At 38.1% G+C, this 20,319-nt stretch overlaps 1 protein-coding gene across 1 annotated transcript in view; it reads right to left on the bottom strand.

Annotated features, from left to right (window-relative positions):
- Positions 1–5,597, bottom strand: part of flz (transmembrane serine protease filzig) — a 37,103-nt gene extending 31,506 nt beyond the window's left edge. Inside the window, exon 1 of the mRNA XM_028172927.2 lies at positions 5,252–5,597. Coding sequence (XP_028028728.2) covers positions 5,252–5,372 — 121 coding nt within the window. The 5' untranslated portion in view covers positions 5,373–5,597. The remainder of the gene's footprint in view (positions 1–5,251) is intronic.
- Positions 5,598–20,319: the final 14,722 nt, after the last annotated feature.

The raw sequence follows: 20,319 nt of genomic DNA, 5'->3' as shown, positions 1-20,319 counted from the left end.
AAAGCAGTCGAAGTCGCCAAAACACGTCATCTCGGATCCTCCCCATCCACTAACGGTGCTTCTAGGTACTTCAAGCACCGGTCACCGTTCTCGTCGAACCCGTCGCTTGCGACGAAGGGCTCGACGAGTAAATTAACTCTCAGACACAGCCCACTGAGTTTCTCGTCGGATCTTCTCAGTGGGTCGCGTTTCCGATCCGTTGGTAGATTCTGCGAAGCACGGCTCTTGCTAGGGTTCGTGTTAGCAACGTCATCAGGTTTGAGTCCCGTGAGCTCACCTACTAGTTAGGGTTACGCTGGAATAGCCTCTCAAGGCTACCAGCTTAGGTAGGAAAAAAAAAGTTTTAGTTTTGATTTAGCTTATTGCTCGTTATTTTGTGCTTAGAGGTATCTTGTTTGAGAAATACCAAATTACGTGTATATCTTATGTTTAAGCAGAACTAAGAAATCTATATCTATAAAAATGAATTGCTGTTCGTTAGTCTCGCTAAAACTCGAGAACGGCTAGACCGATTTGGCTAATTTTGATCTTGAATTATTTGTGGAAGTCCAGAGAAGGTTTAAAAGGTAGATAAATATAAAAATGCTCGGAATTAAATAAAAATAACAATTTTGTTTTCCCTTTGATGTGTCCCCCCTCGGACGGATTCCTTTTGTTTGTTTTAAGTTTATTTTATACAAAAGTTTAGGTCCTTTAGTTATCGATTGTGGCACTACAGAGTCTGCCGGGTCAGCTAGTATAAAAATAAAACTCATTCAAAAACGTTTTAACATCAGCAATGACGTATGCTGATGTCACATGTGGCTAATCATTTTGTTTCATTGCGAGGTTCGGTTATGCGCATCGATAACACAGAAGCGGGTCGCCATTGCCGAATTCAGAATGGAATGCATCATAGCTCTATCGTTAGCTCGTCGTCGATTTTGACCCCGAATTATGTCAATAGCAATTTAGTTGCGTTCGGTCGTGTATTGTGAAGATTGCGCGACAATTCGGACTGCCTGTTTTTTTTTAATTTTTTAATATTTTTGTAGGCAGACGAGCATACGGCCCACCTGATGGTAAGTGGTCACCGTCGCTCAAGGACGTTAGCAATGCCAGAGGCAGAGCCAAGCCGCTGCCTACCATTAAATTACTTACTGAATTACTGGTTACTTACTAAATGCATAAACCTTTAAAGGCTCGGATCGTTTGGAACCTCTGGGTCTGCGGAGGGACTTCGGTTCCCTCTGTATTTTGTACCGTATGTTCCATGGGGAGTGCTCTGAGGAATTGTTCGAGATGATACCAGCATCTCGTTTTTACCATCGCACCGCCCGCCACCGGAGTAGAGTTCATCCATACTACCTGGAGCCACTGCGGTCATCCACAGTGCGTTTCCAGAAATCTTTTTTGCCACGTATCATCCGGCTATGGAAAGAGCTCTCCTCCACGGTGTTTCCCGAGCGCTATGACATGTCCTTCTTCAATAGGCAGCGGCTTGGCTCTGCCCCTGGCATTGCTGAAATCCATGGGCGACGGTAACCACTCACCATCAGGTGGGCCGTACGCCCGTAGCCTACAAAGGCAATAAAAAAAAAATCGCTACGGTCTTAATTCTTGATTGTTTTGATAAGTTAATGAGCTCACGGTACACCTGTTGTTAAATTCCACCACCTACCCCGAGATATGAGTTCTAAGATCTCAGTTTTTACAGCGGCTGCCTGATCTTTCAAACCCAAAAGCATTACTACTTCACGGCAGAAATGGCAGGGCGGTGGTACCCACACGTACGGGCTCGCAATATTCTCTTAGTTGCTTGCTGATATTGTCAGAGTAACCGGGTGATGGAAGGCATCGCACAGCTGCTTGTAAGTTAATGGTAATATGTAATGAAACATATTTTATTCGTAAGCTTATATGTGGTCTTGTATTCCTACAGGGGTATGTATAGGCTCACCGCATATATTTGGTCTTTAAAGGCAGGACTTATTAATGTGGTCCTCAGTGTTTTAAGGGATCTTTCATATTAGCGACCATAAGGTTGTTCACCAAAAAATCCGTCTTAAAAATCCCCGCCAAACTCGAATCTACGGAGACGTTATCGCTTCCAATATGTCATGTTCTCGGGGTGAAAGTGGTGAATGACTCAACAGGGTTACAGCGAACAAAATTAATAACTGCTACAGTGACTCAAACTGGGCCACAAATGCTTTCTTTACTCATGGATGCTTGCAGAGACACTAACTACGATTCAATGGCCTGGATTTTTTTTCCTACCTAAGCAGATAGCCTTGAGAGGTCATTTCAGCGTAACCTTAACTAGTAGGTTTTGCGATAGGCAGGAGCTTGGCTCTGCTCCTGGCATTGCTGAAGTCCATGGGCGACGGTAACCACTCACCATCAGGTGGGCCGTGTGTTCGTCTGCCTACAAGGGCAATAAAAAAAAAGGTGAGCTCACGGGGCTCAAACCTGACGACGTTGCTAACACGAGCCCTAGCAAGAGTCGTGCTTCGCAGAATCTACCACCGGACAGGAAAAGCGACCCACTGAGAAGAATCCGGCGAGAAACTCAGTGGGTTAGTTTACTCGTCGAGCCCTTCGTCGCAAGCGACGGGTTCGACTAGAACGATGACCGGTGCCTGAGGTACCTAAAAGCACACCGTTAGTGGAAATGAAAGTGAGCCTAAAAGGCCTAAACTAAGTTTATGTACGAAATCAGACAATGCCAGTTGAATAAGTATCATATATTTGTGCCGAAAGAGCGTTAGTATGTCAAAAATCTTTCAAAAGTTATTACTTATATTATGAAAAGGCCAATCTAGTTGCATACTGTTCAGTTATTGATAGCTCATTGTTCTAATGCTCGGTACTAAAAAAAATGAATTGATATTGGCCTTATCCACAAATTAGTACTGGTTTGGCGAGTTTACGACGAAAGGAAGATCTTCCACCGAGCGGGTGATATTGCTCGGTAGACCGACGGTCCGAATGTTGTTGTTCGGAACTTGTATATATGCGCTTTATCTTGAAAATGTCGTAAGCGAGATTCAGGCATCTGTCAATTATCTTGCGTTGTATGATGGCTACCCGCCACACTGGCATCCTAATTTGGGGCTAGACTACAGTATGTGCCTTGTCCACAGTTTTTACCATTATTAAGTAACTGTAGTTTTCCTAATTTATTTTTATATCATGTCTCATTCATTTATATTTCAGTCTTGTTACAAACTAAAAGTATAACCAAAACATATTTGTAAGGTATATTAATTTAATTAACTTCTAGGAACAGCTACAAAATCGACAGCTAAATCTCCATTGATAGCTTTATTGGAGATTACTTCAGGGATGAACGCTATAAATAAATCTTCACTAAGAACAGGCAAGTAGGGCTGGCCTTATATATTAACCTAGTCTATCAGTGTTTTCGCCACAATCCGTCCCCAACCTAGTTACCAAATGCGTTTTATTGAACTCAAACTAATCCTAAAAGCTAACTTGGTGATATTGCTACCTGAGAACATCTCGCCATATCTAAGCAAAATTAAGTAACGTCACCAAAAAAAATACAGTTTAACTATTAATTGTACAACACAATAACATTTAAACTAATTTAAAGGTGTAAATGGAACTATGTATTTAAATAAAACTCAAGACGAAAGTTACATCAACGAAAAAAAAATAAAAAAAAATGAGATGCCAAACTTCTCCGTTCCATATCGATATTGCTACCGAGAATATCTCACCATATCTAAGCAAAATTAAGTAGCGTCACCAAAAAAAAAAACAGTCAAACTGTAAATTGTACAATACAATAACATTTTAATCTAATTTAAACAAAATAATGCAGAGAGGTAGGATGGAACTATATATTTAAATAAAACTCAAGACGAAAGTAATGAGTTACATCAACGAAAAAAAAAAAAACACAAAAATAATGAGGTGCCAAACTTCTCTTCCGTTCGTTATCGATAAAACAAAAACAACAAAAAAAAACAACGTTTTTTAAAAACACATTCATCGATACACCGGCCGTTACTTCTCCGAAGCGAGCCGGTTCCGTGATACAAACTAATTATTGCAGTTTATGTGAACAACTGTTTTACCGGTTAATTATCTCGAATCACGGGATACTTGACTCGGCGAAGCTGCTCAAAAAGAAATTGAAAACCACCTTCGTAAATCTGCTATTATTAACAACTTGATTTTACTAAAGATCCATGTATTATGTGTTATTATTTTCTATTGATATTACACACACAAACACACAATGACTACGGTTTCAGTAGAGATCTAGAATTAGCTTAGCTAACTGGATTAGCTAGATTTCGTATATCAAAACCAAATCCTTCGATGTCAGTTTTAGGACAAGGCGGTTTCTAGTCATAGATGGTCTCGCTTCGGTTGCTAGGCGATAACTTTAATTTTTTATTGACTTTGTAGTCGGACGAGCTTGCGGTCTACATGACAGTTAGTAGTTTTGAGCAGTCAAGAGCAGAGCCAAGCCACTGCTTACTTCTCGAGTCTTTTTTTTTTTGGGCCGGGTCCTAACCTCCATCGAGGTCCCGGCGCCTAGGAGGCGCGCGGGGTATATGAGACTTAACGATCTGCTGATGTTGGAAGCAGACCGCGGGCCCAAAAGTTTTAGGGCCCTACCGCACTAAGCGACTCACTCTTACAACCGACGTCCGATCTCCGTCCGGAGTCAGAACCCGGTCAGAGTAGGGGGGTTCTCTCCTACCTCTTCTGTTATAAAACATTGAGTTCCATTGACTTGGCGACCATCAAAAACGTCGGCAGATAAACCAATCCTTATGTATATAGACTGAATAGACACAGCTCATTGAGTTTCTCGCCGGATCTTCTCAGTGGGTCGCGATTCCGATCCGGTGGTAGATTCTGCGAAGCACGGCTCCCACTGAGAAGATCCGGTGTGAAGCTCAGTGTGTGAGCTGTGTCTATGGGTTAATTCACTTGTTTATCCCTTTTGATGACATCTTGTAGTAGGTACTACTATTATGTAGGTAGGTATTGTTACACATGTTACAGAATTATAAATATTGCTTATATCTCAAGGTGGGTGGCGCATTTACGTCGTAGATGTCTATGGGTTCCAGTAACCACTTAACACCAGGTGGGCTGTGAGCTCGTCCACACATCTAGCAACAAAAAAAAATCTCAATAAGGTTTTTTAGATCGAATTTGATTTTCGTTTCATATTATTTTCGCTAATGTTCTCGATAGAAATCGTAAATTTATCTATAGAACTCACCCCTGTCGTAATTTTCTCCTCTGCACATATACGATAAGTCGTCGACTATCGATAAAAGCACTAAAATAAGAAACAAATGTTTCACATCACCGCCCATTTTGAACCACTTTCGAACTGTCATCTTGACGTTTGAATTCCCGCGTAAAAATGAAAAAAAAAAAGATTTTACGAAATACCAATATTCACATTTTACATTTACTTTAATATTTAATTAATTTCATTTAACGGCACCGAAATGGTTTCCGCGTCATTTTTTAATTCATTTAATTATTTTTTTTTTTAACTTGACGACACACGAACTCTTTGGCTGTTCAAAACCTACTAGCCGAGTGACCAACTTAATACTGTAAAATAAGAACCACACATATTTCCACCTTACTAATTCACTTCCAACAAGTTTTAAAATCAACAATATCACATCCTGTAATCGTCTTTAACTCCATTGAACTTAAAGATCAAAATCGTTTGTCGTTTCAGCCCTAAGAACTCGGTCATAGTTAGTGGCAAGTCGCTAAACAAGTGAACGGTGAAATTGTGAGAGACAGACGTACGCCGCGCGAAAGAGATAGCATAATATTTCTTTGATAGCTCACCCGCGAAAACTGTGAACTTTCTTTTTCGTTATGTTCGTATAGATGATTAAATTTACATCGGATAATTTATTGATATAGGATGATTTAGTTAGTTAAAAAAAATTCAATAATCACATTAATAGCGTTCTAAACGAATTTGGAGTAGCATTCTTTCTTTTTTGTCCGAAATTCCGATCTACCTGATAGCAATTGGTCTACTGCGAAGTTCATCATCAAAGATAGCAGCACAGCAATTATTCACTCATCGAGCGCCAAACTATACGGGAACGAACATCCAAGAAGCACGCGAAGGAATTTTATTGCATCATAAAATTGTACATATTTTTGTTCTACATATTTGTAGAGACCATGTCAGCGTCACCAGGCTAGTAATAGGTGAGCTCACGGGGCTCAAGTCTGACGATGCTGCTAACACGAACCCTAGCAAGAGCCGTGCTTCGCAGAATCTACCGCCGGATCGGAAACGCGACCCACTGAGATGATCCGGCGAGAAACTCAGTGGGCTGTGTCTGAGGGTTAATTTACCCGCCAAGCCCTTCGTCACACGAGACGGGTTCGACGAGAACGATGACCGGGCATTTTCACATAAACGTTTCTCTGCACTCCACTGTGATGCTTCGATGAGCCTCATACATATATTATGTTTAAATTTTCATTCGACCTGAGAGATTTTTGTTCTGAATACGCTAAATAAATAAGGTGCTACTCAAATTTCCATACTAAAATCCATTCGCATCCGATTATTTTACCACTATTTTACGTACGTATGCGCGTTATATGCGCGTTCTACTGTAACGTGTGGTCAATTCCCGGTGAATATTTTATTACTGCAACCGTTAAGATCTCGTATACTTCCACCATTTTACTGGTACTGGTGGTAGGACCTCTTGTGAGTCCGCGCGGGTGGGTACCACCACCCTGCCTATTTCTGCGGTGAAGCAGTAATGCGTTTCGGTTTGAAGGGTGGGGCAGCCGTTTTAACTATACTTGAGACCTTAGAACTTGTATCTCAAGGTGGGTGGCGCATTTACGTTGTGGATGTCTATGGGCTCTAGTAACTACTTAACACCAGGTGGGCTGTGAGCTCGTCCACCCATCTAAGCAATAAAAAAAAACCACGTATAAAGAACACGACAAAAATTTGTTGTCGAATGCGGAATTCTTAAAAATATATCGAATATAATCTGTACAGATAACTTCAAACGGTCATTTAACGATCATGCTAAGTGATGAATGGGGTCCGTGGACATCACGACGTGCAAATCGTCGCTCACCTTAATACGTAAGGAGCAGTCAACTATGTTATCTATATATTAATACGTGAAACTTTGTTTCCTTTTTACGAATATTGCGCGGACGGAGGAGTATGAAAATTTCCACACTTATAGAGAATATAGAGAAGAAGTGCACAATGCTAATATTTTTAAAAAAATATTCATAAAAGATACATTAAATCAATAAAGAAAACATTACACACACTACCATGTATTTGACACACACACACTAATATACTCTTTGTTTATTGCACTGAAGTATTGTCAAACTTTTGTTATTGCTTAAAGTCTGTAGTCAAATTGAAAATAGGTTAGTATTGTTTATATTTAATATTACGAATATTTGCCTATAGTGTAGTCTTGGCGAAATCTATAACAATATGACCATAATAATGTTGAAACTTATAATTTCAATTAATTATAGTCGAATTTCGACTACTGCGGGACCACTTGTATATAACTATTATGCTTTTAATTTGATTGCGTTCTCATAATACAGTACCAATATTAACCAATATAATAAAAGTTAATTTAATTTACTAAACAGACAAAACAAAAAAAATACCTAAGTCCCTAATTATCGGGTACATTCACATTAAAGACTTAACGTCATGGCGAGGGATATGATCCTCATAGATATAAGAATCAATTCCTTCGAATTTACACAAAATATTTATTAATTGAAGCACAACTAAAAGCCACAATATAGCTTTATTTTTATTGATTAGATAGGGCGAATGAGCTCACGGCTCACCTGGAGCTAAGTGGCCCATGGGCATCAACAACGTCAAAGCCGCAATCCGCCTTGAGACATTAGTTCTAAGCCTCAGTTTTTTTACCAACGACTGCCCCACTCTTGAAACCAAAACGCATCACTGCTTCACGGCGGTAATAGGCAGGGTGGTAGTACCAACCTGCGTGGACTCATAAGACGTTCCACCACCAGTAAAACTTCGCAAAGTTTACGATGCAGTCAACTACATGCAAATTTTATAGCTATTATTACAACTACTAGTGGTCCCGCAGTAGTCGAAATTCGATTATAATTAATTGAAATTATAAGTTTCAACATTATTATGGTTCTATTGTTACAGATTTCGCTAAGACTACACTATAGACAAATACTCGTAATAATAAAGATAAACAATATTAACCTATTCTCAATTTGACTACAGACTTTAAGCAATAACAAAAGTTTGACAATAAACAAAGAGTATATAGTGTGTGTGTCAAATAGATGGTAGTGTGTGTAATGTTTTCTTTATTGATAATGTATTTTTAATCCATAGTTAAAAAAAAAAATTATCATTCTGCACTTTTTCTCTATATTCTCTATAAGTGTGCAAAATTTCATACTCCTCCGTCCGCGCAATTTTCGTAAAAAGGGGTACAAAGTTTTTGCTTCACGTATTAATATATAGATAGTTCCTGTCATTGGCGATGTCAATAGCTGGCGATGTTCAGTTGTGACAACTATTTAAACGAATTTCGAATCGTAATGCCAAACTTCGAAAATTATTTTATTGTTTAATACGTTAGAGAATTCACAGAATTAGAACTATTTCATTTCAATTCATCTTATTCATATTAAAAATACTAGATGATGATGTTTTTTTTTTATAACGCCATCTTGTTGTGTCTTTAAAGCGGTGAGTTGCCCTCAATTAAGAAAAATGGTATTATTATTCGCCAATAGATGTCGGGAAGAGTTGATAATTGAAAACACGAATAAAACAACATTTTATAAAAATAAATCGTAGCTAGATCGATTTATCGCCCCCGAAATCCCTTTTATAATAAATTTTATGAAAATCGTTGGAGCCGTTTCCGAGATTCAGATTATATAATACAAGAATTGCTCATTTAAAGGTATAAGATAATTTAAAGTTTTTTTTTTTTTTATAAATGTTCACTTAATCGAGATAAAATCATATTAATTTAGTTCTGTTTCTTGCTAATGTTCGCTAGACGAGTGGTGGTCCACGAACAACACAAGCTGAATACCTCCGGAGCGAGATCAGTTTAAATACATTAAAGTTTAAAAATTTAGGGAGCACAAACGTCAAATTGATCTGGTAAATTACTTATTTGTGATTAAAAAACAATGGCTTTTTCTTTCTAACAATGTTCTGTAGTAAACTAGATCATCGATAGATAATTTATAGGCTTTGATGTCATAAGAACGCCTTATCGATTATGCATCTCAACACTAACTTGTAAGGTAGAGCGGCGAAGTGCCGGACTTTCGCTTGGAGGTCATGTTTGTAGACTAGAGATGTCCTGCGTACGTTATCGATACTCAAATATGTAATACATTATTTTTTGTACGTTTTCAGTAAAAATGTTTTCGGAAATAAAAAATAATAGTTTAAAAAAACAAACAAAAAAATACGCTTTTATAGAAAATCCAACTAAAAAATAGAAAATAAATTTTAAGAAATTTGAATTAAAAATAGTGTAAGAAAAAATGATGTTTTTTAAAAAAAAAAATTAAATATTGAATTGTCATCGGTCCTTAATAAATATACCAAATTTCGAGTGAATCCGACATTTTGAAGGGTTCAAAATTATGTTCAAAGATTCCGTTACATACTAACATACATACGTCTGAAGCTAATAAAAACGTATTAAAATTAAACCTTTTTTGCGAACGTCTTTAATTGTTTTAACAGTTTCTTGTTCCTAAAGTTTGTTAATAAAATCGTATTTCTGTTTATTAATTCTTTAGATTATTTATACCTATTTCAAACCAATTTCTAGGGTCGGACATGTATTCAATATATCCTATCTATGAGATATTTTCATAATGAATGAATAATGCCGTATATTAAATTTAACACTGCAAAAAATAAATTGACATAATTACTGATATTAAACTTACTGATGATAATTGTAAGACAGCGCCGCATAGGTGGTTACTGGTGGTAGGACCTCTAGGACTAGGTAGGACTAGGTGTGAGTCCGCACGGGTAGGTACCACCACCCTCCCTATTTCTGCCGTGAAGCAGCGTTTTGGTTTGAAGGATGAAGCAGTCGTTGTAACTATACTGGGACCTTAGAACTCATATCTCAAGGTGGGTGGTGTCATTTACATTGTAGATGTCTATGGGCTCCGATAACCACTTAACACCAGGTGGGCCGTGAGCTCGGTCACACACATGAGTAATAAAAAAAATTTAAAGAAGGTACTGCCTATTTCCTGCCATGGCTGTTTAATGGGTAGGAATGGCGTTACACCATACAATTGATTGATTGGTACGTTGAACAATTTTAATACCAGACGAGCGGTGAGTTAATCCGCCTGTGTAGTCTAAAAAATAAATCACAATAATAATAAGTATCGATAACAAACCAACGACGCTACCACATCACTATCGATTATCGATAAAATATTCAACAGCGGTCAACACAATAGAAAGTTTATTTGTACTCGAGACGGAGAGGCAAACGGATTTTTTAGAAAACTAGTAAACGCACCCGGTTTGGTTTATATATTTTTTAATATACTTTTTTAAAGGTTTTTTTTAAATTAAATGCGTGGACGACCTCATAGCCCACCTGATAGCCGACCTCATAGCCATTCCGATCCGGTAGTAGATTCATTCGCGAAGCAGTTGCTCTTGAGTTGCCAGGTCTCCTTCGGAGGCGCTCGGGCAGCTGTTAGCAAATCCCACCCCTCCTGGCTGAGCCTTTGCTCGCCCACCTGTCCTGATGAAACTTGAAAGGTATCCGAGCCACCAGTAATCCTTCAATCATAAAAAAAAGGTTAGGCGAATAAGTAGAAAAAAAAAAAAAAAATTAAACCCACGTATAAACAAACAAAAGCTTTTGTCTTTTCTGCCTCTTTATTTTCCCTTATATCAATACGACACAGAACGAATTATGTACATAAAAAAAAGTAATAAAAGTTGTGTCTTCGATTTACGCGAATCTTAGACACGATCATAAGTTCTTTTGCGATTTAATCTAGCACTTATAATTGTCATTATCTCGTCATTTTTGTGCTATTTCGAATACTTCAAGTCTACCCTTCGCTTGCGACCACGAAGGTAAAGTAAAAATGGTTCTTATTAAAAAATGTTTAGATCTTATCTGTACTGGAGGGACGCCGCCCCGTAGGGAGGCCCAAGTACCGCTGGTGTGACGCTGTGGAAGGAAATTTACGGGAGCTCCAAGTGTCGGACTGGCAAGGTGTTGCGCAGCGCCGGGATGAATGGCAAAGTTTATTGTCGGAGGCCAAGACCCACTTCGGGGTCATAGCGCCAGCTCAGTAGTAGTAGTAGTAGTAGATCTTCTTAAAAATAAAACTTCAACAGACAAACTGACAGACAAGTCAGTTTAGAATTTAATTGAACACAGATTACGATTAAAATAGGAAAGCCAAAGAGAAAGATTTAATATTTGCACGATAAAAATATTGTTTGTCCGTAATGTTTGTAAGCTTTTATTGGCTTAGTGGAGGAGGATATTTGTTTTTGTATTATTTCGATACAAATACTTAACTTATTAATTAACTTATTTGATCCTTTGTGGTACACGGATATATTTCACCGGTCACCGTCCTCGCCGAAGCCGTCGCTTGCGACGAAGGGCTCGACGAGCGAATTAACCCATAGACACAGCCCACTGAGTTTCTCGCCGGATCTTCTCTGTGGGTCGCGTTTCCGATCCAGTGGTAGATTCTGCGAAGCACTGCTCTTGCTAGGGTCAATGTTAGCAACACTCCGGTTTGAGACCCGTGAGCTCACCTACACACGTTAGGGTGAAGCTGAAATAGCCTCTCAAGGCTATCAGCATAGGTAGAAAAAAAACGGATATAGAGAGAGAGAGAGAGCTACAATTTACATGGGATGCACAAGACGCGAGTACTGCCTAAGTACTGTACTTTTGATAGACCGAATCATGGCCCAACTGATGTTAAATGGCCAACATCCGGAGACACAGCACTAGAGCAAGCCGCGAAGATTAATTAATTCAATTAGTCAATTGACCCACCCTTTTTGAGAAGAGCATACCAAAAAGCAAGAGCATACTGTGGTTTTACAAAAACTGTTCTGCTGTTAAGGCTTCTCCAGATTCTTTTAATCATCTCTGATAGCTAATTAGTATAACATCACTCTATGGAGATCACGCTTTTTTATTTATTGTTTAGAAGTGTGGACGAGCTCACAGCCCACCTGGTGTTAAGTGGTTACTGGAGCCCGTAGACATCTACAACGTAAATGCGCCATACACCTTGAGATATAAGTTCTAAGGTCTCATTATAGTTACAACGGTTGCCCCACCCTTCAAACCGAAACGCATTACTGCTTCACGGCAGAAATAGGTAGGGTGGTGATACCTACCCGTCCGGACTCACAAGAGGTCCTACCACCAGTAATGATACATGGAGCATTAAGACTCATCACCGTTCTCTGTCGACCAACAAGATATTATCATCACATTATATCAAGTTATCAAGTGATCGCGTACCTTTTTAATGCCCTTGTAGGCAGACGAGCATACAGCCCACCTGATGGTGAGTGATTACCGTAGCCCATGGACTGCAGCAATGCCAGGGGCAGAGCCAAGCCGCTGCCTACCGTTAAATAAAGCACAGCATCCCCTATTTCTGCCGCGAAGTATTCCCTTTTGAATGAATTAAAACTACCTTATGCACCGTACTACGTCTCGGAACGAATTTCGATAATTGTATTGTCAATTTTCCGCTTACCGCGAAACGGCTGGTGCCAAAAAAAACTGGTCTTAAAGTCAAGTTAGATTCAAGTGAAATCTAAGTCATGACGACCTATAACTTAGCGATTCTCCGAGCGTGCTTCGAGCGGATGTTAGCAAGTTATCAAACGGGTTTCTCATTTGAAATCATCCAGGTTCGAATCTTGAGTTTAAAATTTGCATCTGTCCTCCTTTTGGGCATTCTGGTTTTAGAAACCATAGATCGCTTGACCTGGGATAGGCATAGTCAGAGTTAATGCAGTTTTGTAATCCGTTGATTCTATCACGGGATAAGCAAAGGGTAATGCAATTTCTTCAAATCTGATCAGAGAGAATTATAAGTCTTGGGCCGCATGGGTAACTATGGAAAGGAATCAGTGAGGCTTAAATTGAAAAGTGGGGAAAGTTTACTGGTGGTAGAACCACTTGTGCGTCCGCACGGGTAGTTACCACCGCCCCGCCTATTTCTGCCGTGAAGCAGTAATGCGTTTCGCTTTGAAGGGAGGGCAGCCGCTAGAACTATACTGAGACCTTAGAACTTATAATCTCACGTTGTAGATGTTTATGGGCTCCAGTAACCATTTAAGACCAGGTGGGCTGTGAGCTTGTCCACCAATCAAAGCAATAAAAAAAAGTAACATAATTCGTAAGTGTTTAATGTATAATATTTATTTATTTTGTTAATACATTCTGTATCTTCGTATTTCTTCTTTGCATAAGCACCAGATTATCAATTCTATTTCTTATTTTTAAATTTAATTAAATAAATGAGATAAAATTACAAACATAAATCTCTTGGTGAGGTATTTATTACAACTATGGTCCCTCAGTAGACGAAATTCGACTACAATTCATTAAAATCGTAAGTTTGTACACTATTATGATTCTATTTTCAAAGACAAATTTCTATAATCACAAATTTCGCCAAGACTACACTATAGAAAAATATTAATAAAGAGAAACAATATTTAATGTGTATTTAATCTATTCTCAATTTGACCACAGACGTCAAGAACAAAAAGTTGATGCGTTTTCATGAGTTTTCTAATTTCTAGGTTGAATTTTACCAGTGACTTGTCTTGCCGGTTAAGAACTTTTTTCTTAGCTTTGATTTATGTATTAATTTCTCTTATTCCTCCATAACTATATCGTTTCTTTAAAAATCTAAATTAAAAAAATAAATCTATATATTAATAGGTGAAGCAAAACTTTGTACCACTTTTTATGAAAATTGCGCGGACGGAGGAGTATGAAATATCTCACACTTATAGAGAATATAGAGAAGGAGTGCAGAATGCTAATATTTTATTTCTCTTATTATGCATTAACAATACATTAAATCACACACACTACCATGTATTTGACACAAACATTTATATATACTCCTTGTTTATTGTCAAACTTTTGTTATTGCTTGAACTCTGTGGTCAAATTGAAAATAGGTTAATATTATTTATCTTTAATATTATTCGTCTATAGTGTAGTCTTGGCGAAATCTGTGATTATAGAAGTATAATAGTTTTTGACAATTGAACCTTAGTAATGTTCAAACTTATGATTTCAATTAATTATAGTCGAATTTCGACTACTGGGGGTTCACTGGTCTGTATAAATATACAGTTTTATTTCAAGGTGGGAACCCGTCAAAAACATTTTTCACGGGCGGGCCCAATGTCAAATGATTGGCTCGACGACTCATGAGCGCACTTTCACTGAATTGCACGAAGCACGTTACGTCTATCGCTTTCATTGTGCAGTTCATTGAACTTGGGCGCTTTGAGAGGCGCTTTTAAGCTCACGAACTTAACCTGTTAAAACCGCATTCGGCTTCAACGCGAGGTGAGCTTGTGGAAGTGTTCCTAATATATGTTTACTGGTGGTAGGACCTCTCGTGAGTCTGCGCGGGTAGGTACCACCACCCTGCCTATTTCTGCCGTGAAGCAGTAATGCGTTTCGGTTTGAAGGGTGGGGCAGCTGTTGTAACTTTACCTTAGAACTTATATCTCAAGGCGGTTAGCGCATTTACGTTGTAGATGTCTATGGGCTTTAGTAACCACTTAACACCAGGTGGGCTGTGAGGTCGTTCATCAATCTAAGCAACAACAACAAAAATCTGACAATAAAAACGAAGTATTTTAATGATTGCCAAAAACTTAAAACAAATTAGCGGTCAAATCGAGAGGTACTAAAGTAAAAGTGATGGTGTAACTAATGCAATTGGCGTAAACCGTAATGGCTTTCGCTAGAAATCACGCAAGAATGTTTAAAAGTTTGTTTATTTTTATGGAAACAATCTTTAGTGTTGGAAGATTGAGAAAACTTACGTAAAGCAATAAAATTTCAAGTGTTTGTTTGATTTTTTTAACGAAGTGGCTTTATTTATTTGTTATCGTGGAGATTTAAACCCGTAAATAAAGATATTTTTTTGGTATAACGGATCAGTGGTGATTTAGTTTGCAACATTAGTCCTAGACGTCCTGGTAGTCGAGAGGTTAAGACGCCCGGTGCATTCGTATCGAGCGATGCGGCTGTACCGGGGTTCGAATCTAGCAAGCAGGTAAAAAAAATATCTACATAGACACGTACATACATACGTCTTCCACGACGAAGCAATCAAGCTGTGTTTTATAAAAATCGGACCAACTAAAATTATAGTTTCCTTAATAACTGGAGCACGCGCGGGTAGGTACCACCATCCTGCCTATTTCTACAACGGAACTGTCATGTCTTTCGATTCCAAAGTCGGGGTAGCGGTTATACAGAGACTTGGACCGACGTAAATGGCAGCTTTCACGTCAGATTTATCTATGGGCTTTGGCTTGTTTAGCACTTAAAATTAGAGATGTGAGCTCTTTTACACCCTTGAGAGCTGGCTTTACTTATGGTGCAGGTGCTCGCATCGGCGTCAAGAGTAGCCAGTCTCGGCATTCTCAATGAACCTGTTATATTTGTGCCTATTCCATTTTGGCCGCGCTTACTAGAGGACGCTAGGGTAATAATTGCTTACGAGCGCTACATAGGCTAGATACGTTTTTGACTTTGGTGAAATTATTTGAATGTCCCCAATAGATGGCGTTAGTGGTAAAATTAAATTGCGCTATCGATGTGTGTTCCGAAAATATATACATACATATATAGGTATATAATTGATGTTTCGCTCAACTCAACGTCCTCCCGATCTACTAACGGTGATTTTAGGTACCTCAAGCACCAGTCATCGTTCTCGTCGAACCCTTCGCTTGCGACGAAGGGCTCGACGAGTAAATTAACTTAAATAACCCTCCGACACAACCCACTGAGTTTCTCGCTCGATCTTCTGATCTTCTCAGTGGATCGCGTTTCTGATCCGGTGGTAGATTCTGCGAAGCACGGGTCTTACTAGGGTTCGTGTTAGCAACGTCGTCAGGCTTGAGCTACGTGAGCTCATCTACTAGTTAAGGTTACGCTGAAATAGCCTCTCAAGGCTATCAGCTTAGGTAGGAAAAAAAAACAACTCAACAGATGGGACTTTAGTCTTTAATGGGAAAGCAAGCGTCCATGGAACTTCGAGGACACATCATCAGACTGTGGTTCGCTCATGGTCCTTCGGAACTGGATCGTCCAGCCGTGAATTTCATCAACAGCTTATCAACTATAAAACAGATTTTTAAGAGCCACAAATATAGCCTGGAAAACCATTGCTCTGACTGCCCTCCTGATATTTAGCGGTTGTCGGTTTCTCATATGATAGTAGAAGTGTGAATAAAACAACTAACTATCTATACTAGAGCTCGCAGTAATCCAAATTCGACTATAATTAATTAAAATTAAAAGTTTAAGCATTCTTATGGTTCTATTGTCAAGCACTATTATATTTCTATAATAATACAGATTTCGCCAAAACTACACTGTAAATAAATAATGTTAAAGACAAACAGTATTAATCTTTTCTCAATATGACCACAGACTTTAAACAATAACAAAAGTTTCACAATTGACAGAGTATATTTTATGTATGTGTTATGTCAAATACATGGTAGTGTGTGTAATGTTTTCTTTATTGATTTAATGTATTTTCAATGCATAAATTTTAAAAAGTATTAGAGTCATACACTTCTTCTCTATATTCTCTATAAGTGTGGGAAATTTCATACTCCTCCGTCCGCGCAATTTTCGTAAAAAGGAGTATAAAGTTTTTGCTTCACGTATTAAAATATATAGATTTTAAACCAGTTTTTTTTTATTGTTTACATGTGTGGACGTGCACACAGCCCACCTGGTGTTAAGTGGTTACTGGAGCCCATAGACATCTACAACGTAAATGCGCCACCCACCTTGAGATATACGTTCTAAGATCTCAGTATAGTTATAACGGCTGCCCCACCCTTCAAACCGAAACGCATTACTGCTTCACGGCAGAAATAGGCGGGGCGGTGGTACCTACCCGTGCGGACTCACAAGAGGTCCTACCACCAGTAATTACGCAAATTATAATTTGGCGGATTTGATTTTTATTACACGATGTTATTCGTTCATCGTGGAAGTCAATCGTAAACTTTTTTTCTTTAAGTACGTATTTCATTAGAAATATTGGAATTCACGCTTCGTGGTAGAACATCAGTAAGATGATGCTAAATAAACGCTCGCCCTCTCCAATGCTTAAAAGCAAGTTATCAGCACAGCAAATCCGTTTTGGTTCGAAATAGAAATCATTTTCTTTTGCAAACGACCATCATAATAGTTAATGTACCATAATAATTCAGTAAGCGTTCCGACATTGCGAATTCGAGCCCAAGGGAGCGCTCAGACAAACTCTAAGCTGTTTTCACTTCACTTTCACGGAGTGCATACTTGAATGAACAATCTGATAGTCGAAGTTTCCTGGGAGTAGACATTTATTGCCTAAGGTTGAATTTACCGTGAAACACGTGTGTTACTTTGAAACTAAATCATATGATTTCTTAAAAGGAATATATATATATTTTATTGCTCTTGTAGACAGACGAGCATACGGCCCACCTGATGGTGAGTGGTTACCGTCGCCCATGGACTTCAGCAATGCCAGGGACAGAGCCAAGCCGCTGCCTACCGCTTAATACTCTCTACAAGCCTCGTTTGAAGAAGGACATGTCATAGCGCTCGGGAAACACCGTGGAGGGGAGCTCATTTCATAGCCGGATGGTACGTGGCAAAAAAGACCTAAAAATAACCTATAAATATGATTATATCGATGGCTTCACGTCAAACTCTTCGACGAAGATCTCTTGTGAGTCCGCACGGGTAGGTACCACCATCCCGCCTATTTCTGCCGTGAAGCAGTAATGCGTTTCGGCTTGAAGGGTGGGGCAGCCGTTGTAACTATACTGAGATCTTAGAACTTATATCTCTAGGTGGATGGCGCATTTACGTTATAGATGTCTATGGGCTCCACTAACCACTTAACACCAGGTGGGCTGTGAGCTCGTCCATCCATCTAAGCAATAAAAAAAATCGAATACAAACTACTATGGACGTGAAAAGGACCAAGAGGAAAATGAAGAAGTTGGCGCCCTAGAAAAAGATGGATAGAAGATATAAATTAAGATACCAAATATTAAAAACAGATTGCAAGCTATTTTTTTGCTAACCGTCTAAGAAATATATTTTACATAATTATTAAAAATGATACTACGTAAATAAAGCACGTCACGTTAGATAAGCAACGGATGGTCGGTCGTATGCAAAGAAACTATGTTTCATTTTCATACAACCATAATGCGAATGTAATTTTCAACCAAATCTCAAACGTTCGTGACACTATTGTTACGCCGGTAAGAGTGACGCCATCTATCGCTGAATAGTCGAACGAATATCGAAGGATCTAGTAGCATCTAGAACACTCGAGAAGTAAATCGCCATTTATTGTCAGATGGCGGAAACACGCACATCGAAAATACTCGACTTGTGAGGAATGTTCTCAATAATTCTAGATAGATATCGTATCGAATATAAAAGCGTTGTAGAAATGACACACTGTTAGTGAGTATTTAGAAATATTCGAAGCGAAACAGCGAACGGAACACCTGAAGCGAAGCGGAAAAAGCGAATTGAGAATTTTAAAGTGTTTGTGAAGTGTTTTATGTGATCTAAGTGCTAATGCAGTGTTAATTTGTACTTTGGTGGAACTTTTTATTTATCGCGAACCCCAGCAGGTAAGGTATAAAAATCAATCGCCAGTCAATACAAATCGAATTACATGACGCACGGTCATTTGTGATTTGCGTGCATTTTATTTTCTGTTGTCAGCGCCATCTGTGAGTAGTAAACTAGATATACATGTCTGTTACCGGATCACTAGATGGCGTTGAACACCATCTTTTCTTAATTCATCATTTAATTTTAAAAAAACGTCCTAAACGGATGAGGATAGATGAAGAACGGACTCAGAGACGTCAAAGATAAAATGAAACAAAAGATAGAATATAAAAAAAATATATATTGCTACTTAAGTTAAGTTACATTTAAAATGAATCTTAAAGATATTTCTTTGTGTCGTATCTGAAGCTCAGGCATCGACATGGAGTATTATGATGCACCAAACATTCAACAAAAGGTATTATAAAGTTTAATTTTATCACATTTGATGCTTTGTTGATTTTTAATTTAACATTAAAAAGGATCAAGATATTTTGTCAATGCTTTACATATTACAAAGCTATCATTTTTAGTAACTTAAAATAAACAAAAGATATATTTAGATACATTTGTAAATTCGAATCTTAAGCGCGAGTAATTTATTAAAACTAAATTAGGATTAATTCGAGAGTATGCGTCGTCATTTTGACCCAAATATCTTCAATTTTGTGTCAAACTGACAATTTTCACTAAGCAAAACTTATTGTTATATTGATACATAGGAATATGCGGCAGTAAGGGTCCATAGCACAGAAGCAGAGTCGAAATCAAACCGAGAAAATTTATTTTTATTTAAAATATAAATATATACGTTGCAGAATGGGCTAATATCTTTATTTTATTTTGACATATTGGGTGTTTGTCTTGCTTTTGTTAATTGCTAGTCCCATGTTTAGGATTATAGCCTCTAATCTATATATATATATATATCGACACTTGAAAGGCAAACGTGACTAAGCGTCAATAACTGCATTGTACATAAATGATAGGCAATAACCATATTCGATGCGTAAAAAATATATATTTCTAGGTCTATTAAAATCATTTCAATCCTACAGCTACTAGCTAGATTCTACTACAGCTAGATTCGTTAAAATAAATTTTGTTTTCAGTTATTTCAACTTTAAATTAGTCTACTGTAAAGTTCAGGCATTGTCGCTTAGTCACGTTTGCCTTTCAAGCGTCGATATATATAAATTTCATTTCATTTTGTATACTATAAAATTACAAATCTTGTAGGACTAATAAAGCATACCTTTTTTTTTGTAGGACATTGTTTTATTTGGACAAAAAATATATTAACCTATCACGTGTACCTTTGTCCTACAGTTAC

This window comes from Bombyx mandarina, chromosome 02, assembly GCF_030267445.1.
Source record: "Bombyx mandarina strain Sakado chromosome 02, ASM3026744v2".
NCBI classification, from domain to species: domain Eukaryota; kingdom Metazoa; phylum Arthropoda; class Insecta; order Lepidoptera; family Bombycidae; genus Bombyx; species Bombyx mandarina.
This window is presented reverse-complemented; position numbering and strand designations above follow the sequence as displayed.